This window comes from Falco peregrinus, chromosome Z, assembly GCF_023634155.1.
Source record: "Falco peregrinus isolate bFalPer1 chromosome Z, bFalPer1.pri, whole genome shotgun sequence".
NCBI lineage: Eukaryota > Metazoa > Chordata > Aves > Falconiformes > Falconidae > Falco > Falco peregrinus.
In genome coordinates, this window is record NC_073739.1 from 68,452,114 (window position 1) to 68,475,997 (window position 23,884).

The 23,884-nt window shown below is 36.0% G+C and overlaps 1 protein-coding gene across 1 annotated transcript in view; it reads left to right on the forward strand.

Moving 5' to 3' along the window:
* The window catches only part of HCN1 (hyperpolarization activated cyclic nucleotide gated potassium channel 1), a 195,194-nt gene that overhangs the window by 121,219 nt on the left and 50,091 nt on the right, over window positions 1-23,884 (forward strand). Inside the window, exon 4 of the mRNA XM_055791664.1 lies at window positions 6,100-6,318. Coding sequence (XP_055647639.1) covers window positions 6,100-6,318 — 219 coding nt within the window. The remainder of the gene's footprint in view (window positions 1-6,099; window positions 6,319-23,884) is intronic.

Genomic DNA, 23,884 nt, shown 5'->3' on the forward strand with positions numbered 1-23,884 from the left:
GCTACTGTTGAAAATTCAAAGCTTTTCTTAGTGATTGCATTATAAAAGCATTTCATAAATGGTTTGTTTCAATGCTTGAGGCTTGTTACACTGTTTTGCATCATACCCAGCTCATTTCACCAACTGAAAAGAGAAGAAAAAAGATAGGGTATCTTTAATGCACTCTGATTTTTTACCTCTCCTGAGCAGTGCTATTTCATGACCTTCAGTTTTTCATTAAAAATGCTTTCTTGCAGGGTTTATGTAATTTTTTATTACACAGGGCATTGTTTTAATTTTTTTTTTCTTCTTTTGTAAGAAAGTGGTTTTCTCTGGAATGCATTGTTTGTCCAGTGAAATTACGTTTACTAAAAACCTGTAGATGAACTTGTTGTACACAGTTATTGTGACCACACGATACTTATTGTGATTACAACGTGCTTTCCCTTTGGCAGGCAATGTGTATCTGTTCCAGTCAGTCCCTTGTAAACAATGGTACTTAAGTTTATTTTAGGATCAAAAACCAGTGTGATTTGAACTTCATGAAACTGTGTGTGCTGTGAGAGAGGAGAACAAAAAGCTGAATGTCTTCATCAGACTTATATTATTTGATAAATTTCAGTAAAAGGATCTCAAAGAACAAAGTTCAGTAAGGAATGGCATGGTAACATCTGCACTTTCAGTGATATAATTTTTTTAAAAAATATTTTTATATATATATTTCTATAATGAAATTGATTTCAAAGAAGAGAAGAAATGCTCTCCAGTGGTAGTAGTTGTTACTAAAGATGATGCCACCTATTAAGTTTAAAAACAGATGTATAAAAAAATAGTCACAACTCGGTGCAATATTTGATAAGAAACACATTTTTTTTTCTAGTTCTGAGAGACATACCAGTTAGAAATGTCATTAACACACAGGTATAGACTTTTCTTAGCATGCCTTTCTCATTTCTTAAATAGTATTTTAAATAATTCTTAAATTTAAGAAGTCTTTAAGAAACTATTGGAAATAATGGCTTGCAATTATATGCAAATAACTCATAGTATGGCTATATAAGACACAAATGCAGTTTAATTGAATTCCATTGGAAAAGACTGTATTTTTTACAGTACCTTTGGCCAGCATGTCCTCCAGATTTTAGCCAGATGTTTCCTTGGGGCCACTACTGCATTACAGTATGTGCTGCCATGCGAGCAAGGATGCTTCTTTGTGCTTTCTTCAGCCTTTGAAGCCCCATCCTGAACTTTACATTTTTTTAATGCAATAACTTCCTGTGACAATGCTAAAACCAGAGGGCTTACTTATGGACTGTCTAGCTTCCTCCATGCTCATAAATTAAAGGTGCCCACTTTTAATGGGCACCTAGTTAGGAGTAAGATGGGAGCTGCCTACTGTATCCATAGTATTAATCTTGTTTGGGTTTCAGCACAGGACAAGCTCATGCCAGCTGCCTAGAAGTAATGGTTCCTCACCCACACCTGCTCCAAAGCAGACCTGCTATTACTTGGGAGAGTGCTACGCAGCCAGTGCCACACCAGGGGCGTTTGTAACAGTATACCCATGTGAACCAAGTTCCAGAACTTGGGAAGGCTTTCTGATACTTTTTAATTTGCTAGGATAGACACAAACCATCTATATCCTGTCAAGGTTTGCATCCATCTTACCTCCTTCAGATATTGACAACTTTCAGAAGAACCCATAGGCAGTGGTGAGCATGAATGGATGTGTGTGAGTGATTACAAGGCAAGCTGTTTGGGGTAGGGACAGGCTACTTTCCCACTCTTTTCTTTGAAATGGAGAATCATGAGAGTGAGTTGAAGATCCTTGTAGAAATCATCTCAATTCCTAAGTCAAGCTCTGTGATTGTAAAGCATGCCCTTATAAACGGAGAGGACCATTTATGTGACACATACAGCGACTGATGTGAAAGGAAAAAGGAACTGAGTCAAAAATGTGGAAACCACTACTGTCTGTGCAATGGTCTGCTTGTTAGAGATTTCTAAATCAATTTATATCTCAATGCAAGGGTATGGCTGAGGGAAGATAAGCTGTGCCTGAGGAAATGAGTGGAATATGGGGGTGGAATTGATTTGTCTGATGACTACAAAAACTCCTGGTGAAAACCTCCATAGATTCCATAGTAAATCCATAGTTCAATAGAAACCCTTTCTTAATCCACTGAGAAAAATAATTTGCCTTTTATTGTGGTCTCTTAGAAGGTGCCCTGTGACTTTTCTGTGATTTATTTCTTATGAGCTGAAAAGCTAATATTACAAAAAGATATTTGTAGCAGGTTTGTGAAATGATGAGACCATCCTGTGGTGTAGTTAGAGGCTTGGAAAGAGACTTTTAAAAATCAGAAGTGCTTTGTGATTAATGTATTCTTTAGAATAACTACTAAGTTAATGTATATACTTACAGAACTAACTGCAAGTGATCAGTGTATCATTCCTTCCACAAATGTGAGGATTTCCTAATGTCATCAAGATGGATTATGTAATCAATCCTTGGATAAACAGCTTCAGTATTTCTCACAATTACAGTCTTTAATAGTGTTTCCAAATTCATTTAAAATGTTTTAAACCGATTACTGCTAATCTGGAAACATTGGTCAACCCACTGTCAAATAAGAAATTAAATGCCCTTTTTTACTGATTGGTAGGAGATTTTTGCAGCTCATATTGGTTTGTGTTTTTAAGTTTTTTAAAAATCTATATATTAAAAACAGGATATGACTGTTTAGTGAAAAATTCAAAATGTATTTATAGAAGTATTAATATTTTAAAATTGTGTTAAAAGAAAAGCTGACTATGTAAACACAGGATTCTTTACTTCATAGAATAAGGCTTTTTATCTCAGGGATATTATCTGTGAATGTGTTATATAAAAATCTTTTTATGATGCAAGTGCAATAAAGCTTCACATTAAAGAAAAATCTCTGTAGGCTACTAGCAGGACAATGGCCACTCCTCACTTGTACAGTGAAGAGCAGCACGTCGGAATGGAGTTGTGGAAATTTTCTATCTGTCACATTGAAACAAAGTTAGAGTTGCTTCTGTCAAACCTTAGGTTATACAACACAAGTAGAAAAATCATTAAATAATAATAATTATTATTCTTTTATATAGCAACATTGGTAGTAGCATATATGATTTAAAGGATTTGACATTAGAACCAATGTTATTTCTAAGGTGTTTATATATGGGATATATCATTGAACAAAACCAGTAACTGTACTGAAATTTGTACCCTTCATAATGGTATTTGCTCAGTATCATCTTACAAAAAATCCCCATAGAAACTGCAAAGACCAATGTTTGCAACTGATGGTATGAAACCTGGTTGATTATTAAGGAGAAGAAACAAATCAAAAAGCATTGGCAAGTATTTTCAGCAACAAAATTCTCAGGCAAATCCAATTTGAATTAAAATGTTTTGTCAGGCTTCTTCACCAGGTCTTTTTCTCATTCTGCTAAACCCCTTCTACCCATCTGAGGTGCTGCTGCTCAGGACCATCCCTTCACAAATGTCTGAAATGTGTCTAGCCTGTAACAAGGTCTGCCACAAGCTATGTGGTAGTATCTTATGCAATTTGTGTAACAAAAAGGCCATTTGAGATGGCCTTGACCTCCAGTTTGGATTCAGATGCAGTTCTGACTGAGGTGTTGAATCCTACTTTGGCTTACATATAAATGTAGATACGTGGTTAAACATACATTTGTTTACTTTGTTGTACATTTTGAGTTATTTCTTTATTGTCATTACAGCTCACTTATTCCATCATGGTACTACTTCTCAAGCAGTATTTAATTTATTTTTCACTCACCCTATTACATACTTAGTAGAAAGACCTCCCTGTATCTTTCTTCTTGCTTCTCCTCACTTCCATTTTCTTGTTCTTTCTTATAGACAATGGTATTTTACTTAACACTGTAATTCACAGACTTGGAAATTATCTCAGTCAGGAAATAAAATCAACCAGCATTTGGATTGACTCAAAGACTTTGATGTAAAAATACCATTTTACTGAAAGAATTTTAATTGAGATTCATCATACCAAGGCTATGATAAAAAAAAATAATCCATAGGCAATATATTTTTCTTTAATATTTTTAATAGTTGTGCTAAAAAATACAGTTTAGGAGTAAGATCCATGGTATGGAGCCCTGCAAGAACTGATGTTTTGATATTGCAATCCCTTGAATACTGTGGCTTTAATAGTGCTACTTGTAGCTGTAAAAAACAGATATATTTTTTAAGCAAGCGATTTACTGTTTGCCTAATACAGCCTATATAAAGCTGCAACTGCTAAAGAATTTAGTGTGGGTTTCTAAAAATTCCCTTATAAATTATTTCTACCCAAAGGAGATTGATACTAGTTGGAAGGAATGTCTTTCAAAACTGATTGCTGTAAGTTGCTTTCCTGAGAGACAGGGAACTTGCATTAAAATAACTGCACTGACCCAATCATCGAGGAGTTTCTGTACTGGGGCTGAGTATTTGAATTCTGAACCAGAGATTTTTCAGGGAAACTTCTTTAGTTCTTTCAGTTTTTGAGTTATTTTAAAGCCCCAAAACAAAAGGAAGTGTATTTCCTCATTACAACAGTGAAACCAACCTAATTCCCAGCAGTCTAATTATCTTTTTAAGTAAAAACATTGAAAACTTGTTCCTTAGCAGTATTTACAACACAAAATTTTCACTTGTGAAGACAGAAACAGCACACAAATCTGAAAAGCTTTAACTTATAAAATGAAACAAGTTTAAATATAGAGGAAAAATCAATGTCTAAATTATTATATTAATGAATAAATAGTAACTTTGTCATCTGCAATCCAAGAATTGGATGAATTACCAGTTACTTTAGCTAATAAGGGTTCTGGAAAAAGCATTTTAATAGATGAAAAGCACAAGAGTAGTTAGTAACCTTGGTATTTAAATGGCAACAAAGCAAGCCTGAAGCTATTTGAGAAAAAAGAGCATTTGAGCAATCCTTATATGGGTGGAAAAGAGACAAAAATATTGATATTTCATATGTAAATTTTATATATAAATGCTACTGCTGGTTTCAAGATTTGTTTATGTTAACGTTTATTATTTTTGATCCTGTTTATTAGACACTATACTGGATAGCTGCCTAATCTTACTAATGTCATCCCAGTTCTGTCTTCATTCCCTCATTTCTGAAATTGTTCTCAGTTCTTTGTGGTAAATACTGTGTTTTCCCATGTATGCTGTGTGCCTCCAAGCACAATTTGTTTTCCTGTTCTGGTCTCATTCCTTTGGCAAGGAAAATAGAAAAATCTGACAAGGAGTCCCAGAGCTTGTTGGAATGTCTTAAAATGTCTGCTTTTCTCTGGGAACAGCCCCTTTGACTGTCACTATGTAAAGCTAAAGGGAGGATGCTGACACCACCTTTGCAATTCTAAAAGCTTGTTAGTGAGCTGTCCGGTCCTTCTAATCTCCTAGAGAGAATGTGAAGGGATAGCTACAAGTTAGAAATGCAGGACCATGGTATTCACCTTTTCTTTTGAGCTGTGTTTCATAGACCGTGGCCATAACAGACTTTTGAGTTGAGATGCTTCTGGTATGAACCATATATTACAAGAAAAAAACAGGATAAGCAGACATTAAAAAGAACACTCTTCCCCCCTGTCCTTAGAAAGTGAAACAGCTGATAAAATGAAATGTGGTTGTGTATCACTATGGACAATGCTGAAAAGAAAGAAATCAGGCCATAGAAGTATGTTCATGCCTGTTAAAATATTACTTTCTTGCTCTTGATAAGTCTGCTTGGTCAGCTCTTTCTAATCCATCTGCCATGGACTGTGAAATAAAATTGACCTTTAGTCTCCTTGTAATTAGGTTAACACTCATGTTTAAGAATACAATCATGTATTAAAAATAGTCAATTTTATTTCATCTCACTGTGCTAAGTATTATCGGGCAGAATCTCCGATGCTTTATCTAACAATCAATTTAGAAGGAATATCTCCTTATGCACAGAGTTACCAGAGTGCTCTGTCAGAGCCAGTAATGATCCCATTACACAGGTACGAATACATTTTTTCCCTTCAGTTGCTTGCTGGCTCAGTCACTTGTCTTTTTTCTTGCAGAACGATTCCTGGGGAAAGCAGTACTCATACGCACTCTTCAAAGCCATGAGCCATATGCTCTGCATTGGTTATGGAGCCCGCGCCCCCGTCAGCATGTCTGACCTCTGGATAACCATGTTGAGTATGATTGTGGGGGCAACTTGTTATGCGATGTTTGTTGGTCATGCCACTGCCCTCATTCAGTCTCTGGATTCATCACGGCGACAATATCAAGAGAAGGTAACTCATTTTAATGTAACTCCTTAACTTTTAAAACAGATGTTTTAACCGTGCAAAAGGCTGTATGAGCTTACATGATATAAGCTAGCAGCATCTGAATCATGCTCCATGAGCTCAACGTATTCCTGCATGAACCCACTTTCCTTAAGGAGCTGATGGTTCTTCATGTCACATGCATTGAATGAAATCTTGGTTGTGAAATATACTTTAAACTCTTCTATGAAAACTTCATCCCCTCATTCAGACCGTGCTTTGTACCCCTGTGCTACATTCTGTAGGTACTTGATCTAGGTAGCTTCAACAAGGGCCTTGATCTCAGTAGCCTAGGCATGTCTGTACAATTTCCCATCATTCCTTTGGATTGCAGTTTAGAGATAACCTGAAACGTGTCAAAAGAATGGCCTTTAAATGAGGACCAGACCAAATCAATTAGTTTGGGCTGTTTTGGGGTTTTTTGTTTGGTTTTTTTTTTTTTTTTCTTAACTACCTCAGAGAAGTGCTCAGAAGAAGTCTTTGTTTGCTTTATAATGGAACTGTTTACATGCTGATCCATGACTTGTTAGGTCCTTTCAAAGGACAAAAAGAATGGTGACCAAAGGGTAGAAGAAAAGAGTTTTGTGGAAGAAAGAGTCCTTTATAAAACAGAAAGAAAAAGGCTGTTGGATCCCTTGTAGGTATTATTTGAATTAAAAAGAAATACATGTGTACAGGGTGATAACTTTCTGGAATGAGTGCTAATTAACACTGTCAGTTGTGTAATACAAGTTGGAGGCAATTTTGGGTGAAGCCACAAAACCAAGAGATGAGGTTATGTATGGTGGCATAAGGAAAAAGGATCAGAATGAACACCAGCAAGGGACAGTAAGGATGTGCAGAGTTACTGAGGTGCTTAAAAGAAGCCAAAATAGGTTATTATAGTAAATGGGCAACCAGAGGGGACATGCCAGGAGACAGGTCGGCTGAGCAAAGTAGTGAAATCAGTTCATGTCAGCAAAACAGAAACAGCCAGAGCAACAGTATTTGGCATATGTCCATAAGAAAGTCCAGGAAGGCAAACTGGGCAGAAATCCTAGTATGAGGTAACACAAGCCCTGGGGGAGAAACCTGGCAGAGAGTAAGCAGAGGAGAGGATGACCCTGGCATCTACTGTAGATGAAGAGGACTGGCCTGAGTTTGTTGAGCAAGAAAAAAGTCCAGAAAAGATTTGAGTAGGAAGGATTGGAGCTTTTCCTTTACAAGTAGACAATGAGGGAGGAAATGAGAGTGTGTGGGAGAAAAAGAGTTTACATTCAGTTTTGTTAAGCCTGAGTTGCAACAAGACCATGGGGTCAATATATCAGAGACAGGGAGCAGTAAGGGATGAGCTATAAATCCAATAACACAAAAATTAGCCAGTGGCTGACGCATTAATCTCACAGTTGTTTAAAACAGAAATTTGCAATCAAGAAAGCCCACACAGTGTTATCAAGAAACATAAGTGAGAATGAGAGGTTTAGAAGGAGAGGATGAGTGAGCATTAAAACCTCTAAAAATCTGAGCTCTGACAGTGACTATGTGAAACCCCCTAATCCATCTCTGTATAAAGTCATGGGGCTAATCCTGGTAGGTTGTGTAACCCAGACTAACTGGCTTGCTGGGTCCGTTCTGCCACCTGAAAGGGAAATAATTGTATCAAAATGGGACATTAGTAGGGAGCTGTGGGGCAGAAACATCTTTAACCATGGAGAAGGATACCCTAAAACTAGTGTAACTGCAGTTTCATTAGAGGTTAGGCTCAACATACACAGGTGTATGAAATCAGCAGAAAAGTCACCATCCACCTGAATCATCTTAATCATTATCCTCAAACCTTGCTGGCTGCAGCATATTAGAATGTTTTGAGCATCAGAAATATAATACATGTGTAAAGATATTAATATATTTTAAACTGTGTTGAGTAAAGCCAGTTTCATGGTGATTTTGGTGTAAAGTAATACCCAGCAGCAGTCAAGTGGTATTGCATTTCTCATGTTTTCACATAACAGCAAAGTGTTGGGTTTTTTTTTTTGTTTGTTTGTTTGTTTTCCCCTCTGTTTTTTATGCACACACTTTATTAAACATTAGCATAGAAATGTCTGGCATTTTTCAGTTCCTGCAGTGCTCAACATTTTCATTCTTCTTTTTGGTTTTGGTTCTTATCTGTTTCCCGACATCAGAGACAATCAGGAATGAAAGAAATAAGCTAGAAATTGCATGTTTCTATGCTTTAGAAAAATGTTTCTCTTTTTCTGGCAGCCATTTGTGTGCCCGTTATTATGAACTAGAGCTAAAGTATGTCTTAATTAAATATTTTTTTTCTTCTGGTTTCTGAGACCCCGAAATCTTATGTATATCATTAGCTATAAAAACTGTACTGAATTTTTTGTATAGTCTTGCTCATTGCTTTATCATAGTTTAATCATATAATTTGAAATAAGTATTTGATTATAGCCTAATAATTATAAGCCATTCTATATAATGCTAATGAATACTGTATATTTTTCATTACTCTGCAAATTAGATAAATGGATATTTCAAAGACTAGTTTGTGCTACACATTTTGTCAGCATATTTTCTAGATTATTGCAGATAAAAATAGCTTATATTTCACTTAACTGAGACTTGAGAAAAAGGAAAATTGAATCTCAAACCACAGGTTTCAGCGTTTTAATGTATATACTGCAATATCTATTTTTGCCTAGTGCATTGCTTTTTGTTTGTTCTCCTGGAATTAAAAAAAATTGAAAAATCAGGAGATTGTGACTTGTTTTGATTTGTTGGGCTTAAATGCTAGGCTCAACTACATTTTTAGTCTTATATATATAGGATTATGCATTTTTTGGCTCCGTTGTTTTCTTTGTAAGAGTACAGAAAATAGTGTAATTAACATGAATTGCTAGGCAACATAGAATGATAATGGACATGAAGAAAGTGGTTGTTTTTTGGTTCTCCTCTGATTAGCACCATGCAAAAATCTTATCCCTCTTTTACTTTCAACTGGTTTTTTTTCCTGCTGTAGTTACAACGGTATTTCATGCATATATCTGTGGAATGCAACTAATGGAAAGAGTTCTGGTCCTTCTTACATTGAAAGCAGCTAGAAATGACATATTTGCTGAAGTCACAGTATCTTCCTCATTCAGATCCTCCCAAAGCTCAGTATATACAAAACTGGAACAGGCATAATTCAAAATGGAGGAAATAAACACAGGAAGACAAGAGAGAGCTTTCATTAAGCCAAATATGTCAAACACTATCTAATGCACCAGCTAAAAGTTTGACCTGTGCAAAGCATTGCATGCTGAGAGAAATCAAAGTATGGTAAGAAAGCAAATATAGCCTCGTGTGTTTACTGTTACGGGCCAAAGACATAACTTATCAGAGGAAATTAACAGCAATTATAAGATATAAAATGTAGACGGTAGACAATAAAATCACACATCAAGAAATGGTACAGAAAAAGGACATATTGCTACATTCTGGTCACTTTGAGGAAGTTCAGATGTTTTTCTGCTGCAGTGACTGAATTGTTCTCAGAGAAATAATAGCTCTCAGATTGAATACATACAGATTGAACATACATATATCAGATCTTGGTAGCAAAGACTGAAGGGCCAATACCTGAAAAAGGAGAAAGATGTGTCCAAGCCAGGTAAACTCGATCAATATTCCCTTTTCAGTAAAAAAACTTGACAGACACTCCCCCTTACGAAAGGACAGAAAAAATCAACAGATCAATAGCATCTTGGCACTCTCCTTCCCATCTTTGGTATAAGTCAAAGATGAATAAAGTAGTAAATTAAAGTAATATTTTAAGTAATAACGCCTTCGACATTTTCTAATATTTAGGAAGTCACGACATTGCAAAGACATTTGCTTTTGCAAAGGCAATATTTATTTGAAAGAACCAGAAATGTCTATGCAGAACTTGTTAACAAACTAGTGTGAAACAAAGCAACCAAATGAACAGTCACTTGACAAGGAGGTAAAGACCATTAGTTAAATATTTATTCCTTTATATGCTGGCAGTTTGTAATAGGAAGATGTTCACCTAATGCTGTGGATGTCATTGATTCATCTCAATTGAAGACAGGTTAGTATTTTTTCTGTTCCCATCTGTTGTGGGCATAAAATATCCAGAAACAAAGTCACAACAAGCTAATAGAGGCAAGATTTGTAGCAGCATACAGGTTGTCTCATAGCATAAAGATTTTTGAATCGGTTTGTTAAAATGACACCTATTAGATACGTCTTCATTATGTTATCATTTGGATACTTTGCTTTTTCTCTGTTGGTAAGCAACTCAACCAACTACACAAGGTTTCAAAAATAGAAAAAAATATCAAAGTGATTTTACCCATCGCAAGTAGTAGAGAGTCATAAAATATATTTAATTCAACCTCTGCATTTTTCTTAAGAAGAATAGGAGAGAGCTCTCCTAAGTTTGCCTAGGTTTCAAGCACTTCATGGTTAAACTGAAGGTGGATACAAAGTTATCGGCATGCTTGTTAGTACTGCTTTGATGCCTAGGGGACTTTTCTGGAAAGTAGTAAATATTTGTAAGTATCTCATCAGTATTTAGGGATTTGCATATTTCTGCAGGATTCTAGGAAATAGCTATTCTGGTCATGATGCAAATGTGTAGGAAAGGAAGAGCTACGGCAAACTCAGGACCACATCACTGTTTAACTAGGCTTGTGCCAGCTTTTGGTATTTTTTGTATTAAACTAAATATAAATATCCATATACATGTAAATATAAATACAATTTTTTGTCAGCTAGCCCTTGCTGGAATACAGTCAGATGAAAGAAAATGAAACATTTTCCATTGACTACATATTACATGTAACATTCACAAGAATCTTTGAAAATCTTATTTATTCTGGCTTTTATTCTTAAACTGGACAGATATTAAAAATACAAATTGCAGAACTTGTATTTTACACACCCAGCTGAACTTGGAATACTGGAATAGCATGTAATTTCTGGATCTGGTCTGATCTGAGCAGCAAAGTTTCTCATGAAATGCTGATTTCTAAATTCAGTATCTTTTCATGGTGTTCACATTTTTTTTTTAAATGGATCTCCTGCTTTTCTGATGCTGCTAGTGGGTGTTGAAAAGCCTGAAGACAGAGTAACACAAAGCTTTTCTGTGACTGATCTCAACTCCTTCTCTTTACTTAATAGTCCACTTTCATTTATACGGCATAATTTTAGCAATAGGTCATGTCATGTTCAGATTGCTGGAGAAGGTGAGCCACTTGGCAGATAAATCTTTTCTTTTCTGTGCAGTTGTGCTGCCTTATACATGACACACCAAAGGAATGACTTCTTTTGGAGAATGAGGGATGGTTTGCCTTATTCTGTAGCTATATCCACTTGCAAGGGAAAAAGAAAAGGAAAATAAAGCAAAATCTTGTCACTGACTATCAGTCTGTAGTTTTGCAAGATTTTATAAAAATTTCATCAGCCTGCAGAGGTATATATCCTATTTAGCTTTGCCACAGCTCAGTATTTCAAATAATAAAAAAAAAAATTGAAGTGTATTACAAATGATCAGGTATAAGAGCTGCTAAAAGTTTTGTATGGTCTTGGACCTTCAAGACTGGGTATTGACTGTGCCAAAAGCATTATAGTCATTGTAGCATTGCAAAGTAGAAAATTCATTATTCTCTAAATATTTAGGCATAACTGAAAGTCTTTGCCCTTAGACGGTATCTGTAGATTGTTTTTGGTAGGTTTAATTCTTGGTTTTGTGATTTTATTTGGAAGTCCAGAGTGTCTTATAGTTTCTCTGTAAATCTGTAAGGCTTGGCTTTCGGATTATTTCTGAATCATCATTTTATGCTGTTTTGGCAAATATCAGGTGACAAGCTGCTAAATGGGTAGATGTGCTATTCCTGTCTTCTGTAAGCCACATTGATCTTTGTAGAAAGCACCGAGATTTCTTAGAATAGTGCAAGTTATTAAAAGATATTTGGTATAGCAGAATTATAAAACATTCTGAAACAGAAAAAGCACATGGCTGCACTTAGAAAAAAACTTTCCAATACTCTGTTTAAAAGGGTGCATACTGTGATTTAAAAGAAAATGCACATCAAAGAACTTGTAGATGTATTAATTCTGTTGTTTGTGTGCATTTAAAAAAAATATTTTGATGTGTAATTAAGACTATCATGAACTCAACCCTCTGACATATAAATTAGTATGTAAATACAGCCACAAGAGCCAGTATGGTTTGCACAGACAGATTTATCCATTGAACAAGAAAATAATTTTTTGTCAGGTTAGGGCCTTTACTGGCATTACTTGCTTTCTCTTTATGTAGGGTCATCTTTATCAGTTTGAATTTATTATAATTACCTGATTTTTTGCTGCACATAATTGTGATGTTTAATTTGACCTTCATCTTCCCAAGTTTTGAAATGGGAAAGAACAGATGCTACTGCAACAAGTAAATACAGTTACTGTTCCCCCTCTCCTCTTAATCAAAAATCAGAAGTTATTCACTTTTAATAATACAGCAATAACAAAATAAACATGTTTCTTTTCAAGTGAAACTGAATAGTACACTGGGGTTTAGGGTAAGACTTTAGGAGAGGAATATGAATCAGTCAGAACATTCTCACTTGACTGCTGTCCTCTTTTGTCCTGCTACTTCGTTACTGTACTGCAGCTTCTCATTATGGTCAGTCTTACTGGGGTACTTGGGCTCGTTATTTTTGCCTTGCATTTCTAAAAAGGCAATTGGTTTCTCCCAGTAGCAGGTACTGTGCAAGACAGCTGCTATCCACCCAGCTGCATCATACCTGTGCCAAACTGTAATAGACTCCCACTGCTTCTAAAATGACAGATACTTTGATTTATTGCTGTGTTGTGGGTAATTTACTTACAAAATGTGCTGCTGTCTTGCATTATGGATTAGGTTTCTAACAGTTTTCTATATGAAATTGTAGAGCAAGCTCATTACAATTTCAGCCATGTTCATGATGTCTTTTTAAAATTAGCTGTGAAGGCATGAAGTTATACCAAAGCCAATTTTTTTCACACAATCTGCTGTCTTTTCACATAATTATCAAAGGGTTACACGTTAAATAGATATTTAAAAAAAAAAAAGGGAAACAACAAATAATTAATTTTTGTTTTTCAAAGTCTTTGTTCAAATAGAACACAAGTTACTTTTTAGCAAGAGAAAACTCTTGTTTAAAGAGAGTTAAACAAGAAAAAATCTTGTTTAACAAGAGAAAACTGTGTGATTCACACCCCATAGATATAACTGGTAGTAATTATCCCAGCTACACTAGAATGACTATGCTTGTGTCCTGTATGTGTAGAAGGAAATGGCACTCAATATTATCTAATATAATATTGTAAGTGAGAAAGTAATCATTGCTGTGCAAATTCTTTTTTTTCCTTTGCCTTGTTAGGGAGGAAGGGAAGAAAGAAGGATTAATTATTTTTATCTTGACTTTTAAATAATAATTATCTCCTGACCTCACCCTGTTTCTTGAAGCGTGAGTAATTAAAGCATGTCTGCTTTGAAAACATAATAATTTCAATAGCTAAGACATGCAATATTTATAAATGCTTTGGAATGCAGAGGATAACAGTAGAACTGAAACCTTTTCTCTGGAAAAAATGTTTTAAACAGTCCTTCGTATTCTATTGTATGCTAAATTAACCGTTTTGTACAGGTGGTTACTAACCTCACAAATATATTGTAACACTAATTCAAGAAAACTCTGGTAAAGACTCAGTAATGAATATAGAAGTAAAATATTTTAATCTCCACGTGTTTTTATAAAATGCACTAGATTTGCCTTTTCCAGAAGATTTCTGCAATAAACTCAAAAAAATATTCAAAACCTTTAGAACATGTTTCTAAACACTAAATATTTGCTAAAAGTATAATGAAAGCAGATCTTTTCATGAAAATGCACAATGCTATAGGTTCACATTGTACAGTTTGAGTTTAGGGAAATGTCATTTTCATATGATCTCCTTCCAGAAAAATTATTTGCTCATCAGTTGTCTTTTATTATGGGTAGTGCTTGATGCCTCTTTATATTCAGGCAGAGCTGGCCGAACATATTTTTTCACTGCAGAATGTAATGTAAACGTAAAAATAATTTTATGAAGTTTTTAAGAAAACACTGAGCGATTTTAAAAAGATAAGTGAAGGCAAGTCTTTGGATGTTTATTATTAGACATTTGATAGGAGCTGATAACCAGAGTTTAATGGAGTTAATGAGTTAATTCCCCTGATTAAGACACCTGCCTATATTTGTTTATTATTTTTTTTTTTTGGCATAGGACTTTCTGTTTTCCCTGACATTGCTGAGAAGGTAAGCAAGTGAAAGGAGCAGGCAATCACCTGGCAGAAGAGTTTAGATCTCTTTGTTGCTGCTTCACTGCTGCACAGCCTCAGAAGTTTTTCAGTCCTTGTTTGGGCAGCATCAGGCAGCATCAGAGGATGGACATGGCCTGGAACACCATCAGAGGCAGCTCAAAAGGCTAACATAAGAGAAAATTGAGATGGAGACCCCCAAAAGATGACTGATCAGGGTAACAGAGGTAGTGGAAAGGCATCTGTGACTTTTTCCTATGCAGTGCCTATGAGGAAAAAAGCAGCTGGAAGTAGCAGGAGCCAAAGGATATGTGAAGTTTGAAGCAGGGAGGCATGAAGGAGAGGAAAGAACTGGGGCTGCATCAGGTGGAGAGACTGTTGTCTTATTTTATAGAAGAACTGGGATCGGCATAAGACCTCATAATGAGGGATTTGTTGATGGCCCTTGAATTAATCTGCTGAGAAGAGCCTGCCATTGCACAGTACATGACCTTGTCTGGAAGAAATTTGGAAGCAATTTATCATGCCCTCTGATTTTGGGCCAAAGGGATACAGTCGAGCCTTTTATTTCCACATGCATTTCCCCCACTTACTTGGAGCATGAGTAGCTTTTGTAAGTGGACAGTGCAAATAAAGTAACAGAAGAGACTCAAAGTGAAAATAATCAGTGGTAATAATTACCTGGACACAATCTCACATCACCTGGTCAGCTGGTTGCATGACTTTGGGTTTCATGGGCAGAGACCAGATCAGTTAATAATCCCTGCTCTATCAGGTGCACCTGCAAGTCAAACAGTATTTAGTGTTCAAACAGTTTCTCTATTAAAAAATACTGAAAGGAAGTAAATGAACTACTATAGAAAGGGGAAAAGAGATTAAAAATGCTAGTGGACTATATTGGGCCATTGATTTTAAAGCAAAACTGTAAAAATCAGTGAGTGACTAAAAAGCAATGGCACGATAAAACCACTGGTATATGTAACTCAGTAAATTAAAACATAAGTCTTTGCTGCTGAAAGATTGTGTTTTAAATTCCTGTTTGCAAAATACTTTAGAAGCTGGCTCTTACTCTGTAGGAGTGCGTGATTTGGGGAAGGTAGCAAACAACAACGTAACCTTGCCAAACAGTGCCAACCCCAGAAATTATTTGGGACTGCTATAAAACTTAACTCTCTTGTTTTTACCTCAGCTTTATTTTCTTTCACAGCTTCTCAGTCTACCAGTCTTCCCCCCTATCCCTATGCCTGTGTCCAAGGCAGTATCTGCGTCTGACAGAGAATATTTGTTCTCTTTTTCCTCAAAACCCTTCTCAGAAACCATCTGTTTTGTTGGATTTAGAGAAGACCATCTAAACCTTCCACCACTCTTGCCATGGCAGGAAAAGAAAGCTTTCATTTTCTGAAGGATGCTGTGCCACTTATGCCAATGAAGTGAGAGCTTCCTGAGGGAGGGTGCAGCAGTGTAATTACATAGAACAATGTGACAAAGCAGGGAAAAGGAGAAAAAAGTGGATAATGAAAGCATTGTACTGTGGCATATCCATTAATATTAGGTGTATGCCCCATTGCATATGACATTTAAATCTGCAGTACAGTTGTGAACAGAGTAAGGAACAATCCCGTGGCAGGCAAAGAAAATGAGCTGTCTCTTATCTGCAGTGGCTGAAGACAGTTCCTCAGTGGGTTGGCCTGGGTTTCTATGTCATACCAGGGCTAAAGGCACAGAATTGCTCAAAACAGAGTTTAACTTCATAACTTACATAGCATGTAACTTATACTTTCCCTGGGTGGCAGAGAGGGCTTCTGTGTTGACTATCAGTTTGAGAAAATGACAGTATCAGATGTGAAAACCAGAAGGAAATGCCACCTTATACTTGACACGGCTGCTGCTTTAGCCCTTAAGATCATTAGGTTACCACAGGCAGCATTTATAGCAAGGTTATTACATAATACTGAAGCTTTAACTGAAGCATTTGGCATCATAATGCTCATGTGCTAGATTTGATTACGACTACTCAAAATGGTATTTCGCTGTCTATGCAGCTTTAAAATATATTTGTTGTGAAGACAATTAAAAATTTTTCTAGCTCTGTTTTCACAGTCAGTTGAGAAACAAAATACAAACAAAAAGCATTTCCTTGCCTTAGCAGCTTGTTATCTGTGTTTTTCACATAGCCTGTGTTGCTTTCTCTATAGGGCATGCACTACTGTCTTCTTGGGAAGGTTGCCATACAGTTTCATGGTCATTGCACAAAATTTGCCTTTTGATGTCTCTAGGAGACTGAAAAGGGCCCTGGTGAACTTTTATGTATTTATTGCATGCTTATTAAAAAAAAAAAAAAAAAAAAGCCCTTCTCAAAACAAAACAAAATCTCTTTTAAACAAAACTGAACACTTTGCATTGCCCACCTGGAAAGACCCTTCTCAACAGGGCTGCACAGGTGTCAGGTTGGCTTCACCAGGGGTCCTGCACTGAAGCCTTTCAATGGGATGCCACTGTCAGTGCCTGTAATGATGTTTGCAGTACTAGTTCAGAATAAAAGTGGACTTAGATTATCAGTTGCACATGTGAAACAATAGCTGTTGGAGTCTATCAAACCCACAGCCAGTGGTACTAGTGCAAATTGCTTCTCTTGCAGTGGAAACAAAGGCTCTTTATTGTCCTCTAAAACGAAGGTAAATTTTGCTAAGATTTCAGATGCTGAGCAGATTGCTCCTAAAAATACTTAAGATGGGAAGAAATAGATATGTATTTTGTACATCTGATTTCTGTTAAGTCAAAGGAAGTATAAGTAAGCCTTAGGTCTCTCATTTAGGATTGTTTGTAGAATTTTTTATTTGCTTGCCTTTTACTACTTTCATATTTTTTCATAACCTTTTTTAGATGTTTTGTCTGCTTCTCCAAAGCTCTCTCTGTTTTCTATATTTCTCCTTCTCATTATGGAAGAAGGAAAAAAAGAAAGTAAGGGCATTATTTGACAGAACTTCCATTATTACTGTAGCATTTAAAGCTTTATGACTTCACCTTTAGATGAACCTGGCTATATTGAATAAAACACTTTCCCTGAGTGTTTCTGCAGAAGTGATCAGCAAGGAAATACAGTATCATCATTTGCTTGAGAGTTAAATCTCCATAGAGATGTGGGAAGTAATCCACTATTACTAACATCTTTTTGTCTGTCTTATTGGAGAATAATAAATAAGACTTACCCTTTATGTAAGATTTGGTGCATTTGGATGATTGAATGGTTGATGAATTAAACTATTCCTTCACAACCAGTAATATCACAAAAATTGTTAGTCTGTTTTAAGAAAGTCAGAAATTGTCTTAAAATTTGTTCTTTGCAGAATGTGCTTCATTAGCTTTTCTATCCTTGACAGGCTTTCTAGCTCTCTTATTCCTCATTTTTATTGTAATTAAAGGATTAACTTCAAGTCTTGTTAAAACTTAGTAATTTTTTTCTGTACCTAGTAAGTTCCACAATTCTGGAATAGAAGAGGATAGATCCTGTCACTCAAAGGTATTCCTCCAAAACCATCAGGTCTATAATGCTTTTCAAGGTAGTACAAAAGGCTGGTTGGAGTATTCTTTACTGCCATGGCTGTCATTTATCAGAGAAGCCTCCAGCTGCCATAAATTCAGTTCCCTGAGGATGTCTCTGAAGTGTTTACACTTCAAGACTAGGTAAAGATTAGGTAAGGAGAAGATAAGAAGATTACAGATATTTTCTAAGAATGAATGAAACACAGCACCTGGGAACATGAAGAAGAAGAGCAGTTTGTGGCAGAAGGTTGAGGCTCGTGAATATTGTGTGATGTTGTGTGTTAACCTCAGTGATTCAGGTGAAGCTGCAGATTTAACAGTCTGACAAACAATTATACATTATCTAAAAAATAAATTATAATATCTAGATCTCCTTGAGATCATCATGCAGTAACAAGGTGTATGCTCAAATAAAATATGAAAGAAGGTTTCAGACTGTATATGTTAAACAAGAAATCATAAAGTAATAATAGTATTTATGAGGTTAACTGCTCAAAGCAGAGGTTTTCTGGTCTCCTCTAAGCTTCCATGGTTCTTTAAAAAAGTCTTTGTACTGCAGCTGTCTGACACTGACTCAGGTGTTTTCACATGAAATGCCTGCAAGGAGGCTGATTAATTGACTTTTATTCCCCACGATAGCATCTGCGTGGGATGAGACTTTGTCAGTGTTTCCCACCACCTTGCTTCTGTGTAAGAGGTTATTCTTTATTGGAAAAACAAGGTGAAATGTGATCATCTGCATTGCTGTTTCTACCCCTATGAAGAATAAGAGAACTTTCTGTCTTGATACATGCTTATTAGGCAAAGCAAAAAAAGACGCTGAGATATGCCCAGCCTAGAAGAACCATTTCTTCATCATTAGGACACTGCTGTGAAATGAGGGCAGGCCAGTTCTCTGATCAGAGGTCAAGAAAAGTAATACATCCTATAACTGAGCAACTGGACCATCTTTGTTTACTGAAGAAACTCTGTCTCTCCCTGTAGTTTTGGACAGACCTTCCTATGCACAATAAACTTAATTACATGCAAGTCCATTTAAAAGGAAATTATTTTTGATGAATTGGCAATTTCAACTAGTTAATACAAAAAGAACTGTTTTTTGAACTCAAGACAGATTTTTGGTCTTATTAGGTCTTATTAGAGCCAGACTTTCCAGGATCAGCAGTTGTATTGTGCCAGTGTTTCTGTCTTGCTTGTGCTGATGCTGCTAGTAGCGTAGCTGTTGGCACAACACCAAGCTGATGTAACAACTATGCTGCTAATAACATTACTTATTTTCATTACAGCTATTAAGCAATAGATACAAAGTTACATGAATTCAACCTAATTATACCTTTTTCTATATTCCTTTTCTAAATATTGTTTCTAAATTGTTACTTCAAATTGCTTCTTGAAATAACTGGATTTCCTGTGGGTGAGACGCTAACAACTAAGCATACCCATTTAGCTAAAGGCACTGTAGCACATACCAAAATTAGCATTATGCTGTGTTTCTGTATTGCAGGATCAATGGGGAGAGGTGAAGCTCGTGCCACAGGAAACCACTGCTTCTGATAGGCACTCCCAAAATGCATCTCTCAAAAATATTCATTCAAATGAAAACAAGGAATTGACAATTGTCACCCTGTGTTCAGAGTCAGTATCAAATGTAGCTGCAGCATGTATTCAATGCCTAGGGACAATCGTCCCTGCCACAGGGCCTTGAGCTGTGCAGACTGCTGCTCCTGCTCAGAAATGAACTGCAGAAGTGTCTGAGCACAGATGAGCTGATCTTCCTCACTCTCCGCTTCCCCCAGAGTGCATGTGGGGAATAACTCCTTCTGCCTCCTTTCTCTTCACTCCAGGCACTTTTAAGGTATATTCTCTTTTACTGGCACAGGTAAATTGAAAGGAAAAAAATGGAATCCAAAGCATTCAAACGATAAGGAAAATTGTACAAAATGATTGGATAGGTACTAAATTTCACCTTGAAACTGGAAACTTTAAGTAGACCATTACAGCATATCTGATATTTTTAAATAAACTGTCATCTATACAGTATTTTTCTCATTAAGAGAAAAAAATCAACCTGCCATAGACTCAATACAGTTTCACCTATAGTAGCATGAAGATACACTTTTCAAGCCTTGGGGCTTTGATAGTCATTTAATTAAATCAGAATTCTGTCATAACCTCTATGAAGAGAAGAACTGAGCATGGTTTTCATGATCGTTCTCTCTCCTTCCCCTTTTAACACAATAAAAAGTAAATTTGTGCAAGATGAATAACAGACTAAGAAAACAAATCCTATTCAGAAAATTCACTATAACTTAATTAATTTCTTAATTACACTAATTGAAAAGAACAATAATGTGGCAATTGAAAGGAAATGTTTAATTACTGCATGTAAGTAAAATGACAGCTTAAAGCATTCTTGCATGCAACAATACTCTTTGGGGGGTAATTAGTGAAAAATAGATAAACAGATGATAGCTTTTAGGCTAAACAAATCACTTCAAGTCCATCTGATGATAAAGACCTATAAAAGTGAACATATTATAACATTCAGCATGAACCTTACTTTTTACTTTGATCTGTGTTTGATTATAGACTTTTTTTCTTTCTGTGAAAATACCTGTATGCTAAGCAGAGTAGCAGTGTAGAAAGCAGATTGTAGAAATGTCTCTGGATTCATAGTGTATTCAGCCATTCAGTGACTGTGGGATGAACAGGTGAGCTTATTACTTTGCCACTACTGAAATAAGATAGCCAGATGGTTGATTGCAAGTTCACTGTTTGGTGTCTATTTGGAATACAATCAGATCTCTGGTCATTTCAGAACCACCTGTGCTTACTCAGTTTTGGTATATACAGCTATGGATAATCATCCTATGAGTAAATGTTAACGTTAGTGCTAACTTCAAGTTTGACCAAATACTCGGTTAAAGACTGTCCTTCGGTGCCTCAACAGTCATATCAAAAGTTCAGCTGGCTCATGAAATAACCTGCCGACGTAGGCCAGAGGACTGCACATAAAAAAGAGGTGTTTTTTGGAATGGAAGTTGTTCCTTTCTTCAGTGTGGTTGAGGGAATACATAAAAGAGGGTGACAGGGATTTGAGTCTTGTCCCCATTTGAAAGATGGAAGTATTTCAACATGCAAAACCTTTCTTTTCCTAATAGTCCCAGTTAAGGCTAGGATGAGAAGGATTTTAAAAGGATGAACTGTACAAATACCAGATGTACAGTAACTCTTACAAGGGATACAGCAATGTTTCTTGATCCCTGGCTGAATTCCCAGTGAAGAACGAGAGTCGCCTTTGGCCAAGTGCATGGAAACCAGCTGCATCCCTCTACTGAGTATAAAGCAGGAGCCTAGAGAGATTATTTTTAATATTAGGACAGAATCAGTGAGTCCACTCTTACATAGAAGAAAAAGCTGTTTTCATATGGAAGAGAACAAGCACTGCAAATAGCAGTGGCAGCTACTGAAGATAATCCTTTTAAATGTTCAGTGAAACTGAATAGAACTTGAGCTTAAACACATTAGGAATATTTATCCCAAATTCTTTATAGCTTGGGAGGGTGGTTTTGACCTTTCTTTCCTTTCTGTCCTTCAGTAATCTAAGAACCATTCAGGTGTTTAGCCAAGGGTAGTAGGCAAGAGCTTAGGCCTGTGCTGTCTTTGCATAATATGAGGGCTTTGCATTAATGAGGAATCCTTGTTAGGGAGGTAGGGTTGCCTTCCTGTGGAAGACAGCTGGCCAGCGATCATGTTCTCCTCTGTATTCTGGCAGCTGGTAGCTGCAGCTCCAGGCTAGAGGTATCAGCATGGCTCATACAGAGCAGCAAACCCAGTATATTATTGTTGGGTTCTCTAACTGTGAATCAAGGCAAAGAAACAGTTGGTGAATGGATTTTATGACTGACAACGACTGCAGAGAAGAGATAATAACTTGGGAGACCTTTTATCACCCAGCTGACAGATTCATTCTGTAGCACCATTTGTAGTCTGAGATGGGAAAGATATGTGTAACAGCATCCTGCAAATCTATGTGCCCTGTCCAGACTCTCACAGTCAAACAATGACTGGGCCAAAAATAGGGGTTCCCCATCTATTGTGAGCAGAAATTCTGGTTTTACCTCATTTAAACCACTGTGTGTCAGGAGTAATGCTTGCAGCTGGTGACATGTTAAGGAGTTAAAGAAGAGAAAAATACCAGGTTCTCAGAATAAATGTGACAAGAGAAAATTGAATCGAAAATCTGTTAAATAGCCATTAATAAATATAAGCTATACAATTCTTCTCATTCCTTTCCCATTAATCTGTAACTTAATGTCTTTTATTATTATTTTAACAAATAACCCACTGACAAAGTTAGGCTGGAAGTTCTTGCCAAGGGAAAAAAGTATAGCCTGCTGTTGCTTTCTGTGTCTCATGTTATTAAAATTCTTCCTGGGAGGATCAAGCCTCAGGGATTTTTTTCAGGCATGATTTTTATTTATACAGATTAGATTATTCATTCCACAAGCAGAAGAAATATAATGTTGTGTTTAGACATACAACCATTCAGCTCAGCTAGTGAGTTAGAACTATGGAATACTGGCTTAAGAGATAATTTTAAAAACTTGTAAAGAATCTATTATCCAATTTCTCAAGTGATTGAGTGAAAAAAGCTGAATAATTTATTTCCTATGAGAGAAAAATAGATATCACAAAAAAGGAGTAAATGTGCCATACAAAATTACACATTCTTTTTTTGGGGGGTGGACACAACATGCCATTTGTACATACCATTTTCATAGCATTGCATAATAGATTATATGGAATTTAATTGAAACAGCTAGTAAAGTGTTTTAGAAAAGTGGCTTCTTTAAAATACACAATGTTTTCATTCAAAATAGTATCTTTAAATGGAAGTTAGGAATTTTCATTATGTGGTCTTTGCACAGAATTTTGCAAATCTTATCTCTTTAACTTCAACAGTTTATTTTGCTGAAAGAGTATTTTTAAAAAGTGATGTTATTCTTTTTTCATAAGAAGAAAAACTGTTCCCCTTTATATTCTTTCAGCACTTATTCATTGCACATGGGGTTACCCTGCAGATGCTGCAGAATGGAATCTGAACAAATGAAATATATTGCTTAAAAATGAAATGCCTGTGAATTTTTGCTCAGATGAAACTTCAGTTTGCATTTTTTAAATTCCTTTGTCAATGTAATATGAGTTACAAGTGAACATTCTGTTGAATACCACATTTAAGCATAGTAGACATTACAGATATTTCGTGAATTGTAAACCAGAATGTTATTTTGATATGTTTCATTTTTAACTAGGAATTGAAGTTTCTGGCATATTTAATAATTTGTGTAATTCCATTATTATCGGTTTTCCAAGTCCACTTATGCATTTGAGTAATTTTGAGAAAGAGGCAATAAAACCACTCAGGTAGTTAATATGGCAAAGCCCCTCCCCAGCTGCGATTCTTTCCAAATGCATGCTCATTGTTCAGTTCTGTCTGTGTCCATACAGCTCTCATTATCTCCAGAGCTATGTGTTAGTGCTGCTTGAGCGGGATGTGGATATTTTTAATACAAAACACACTTTCCACAAAGCAAAATTTTCCACCAAAGCCATTAACCTTTCCACAATCCAAGAAAATTATATCCATTTTCCACA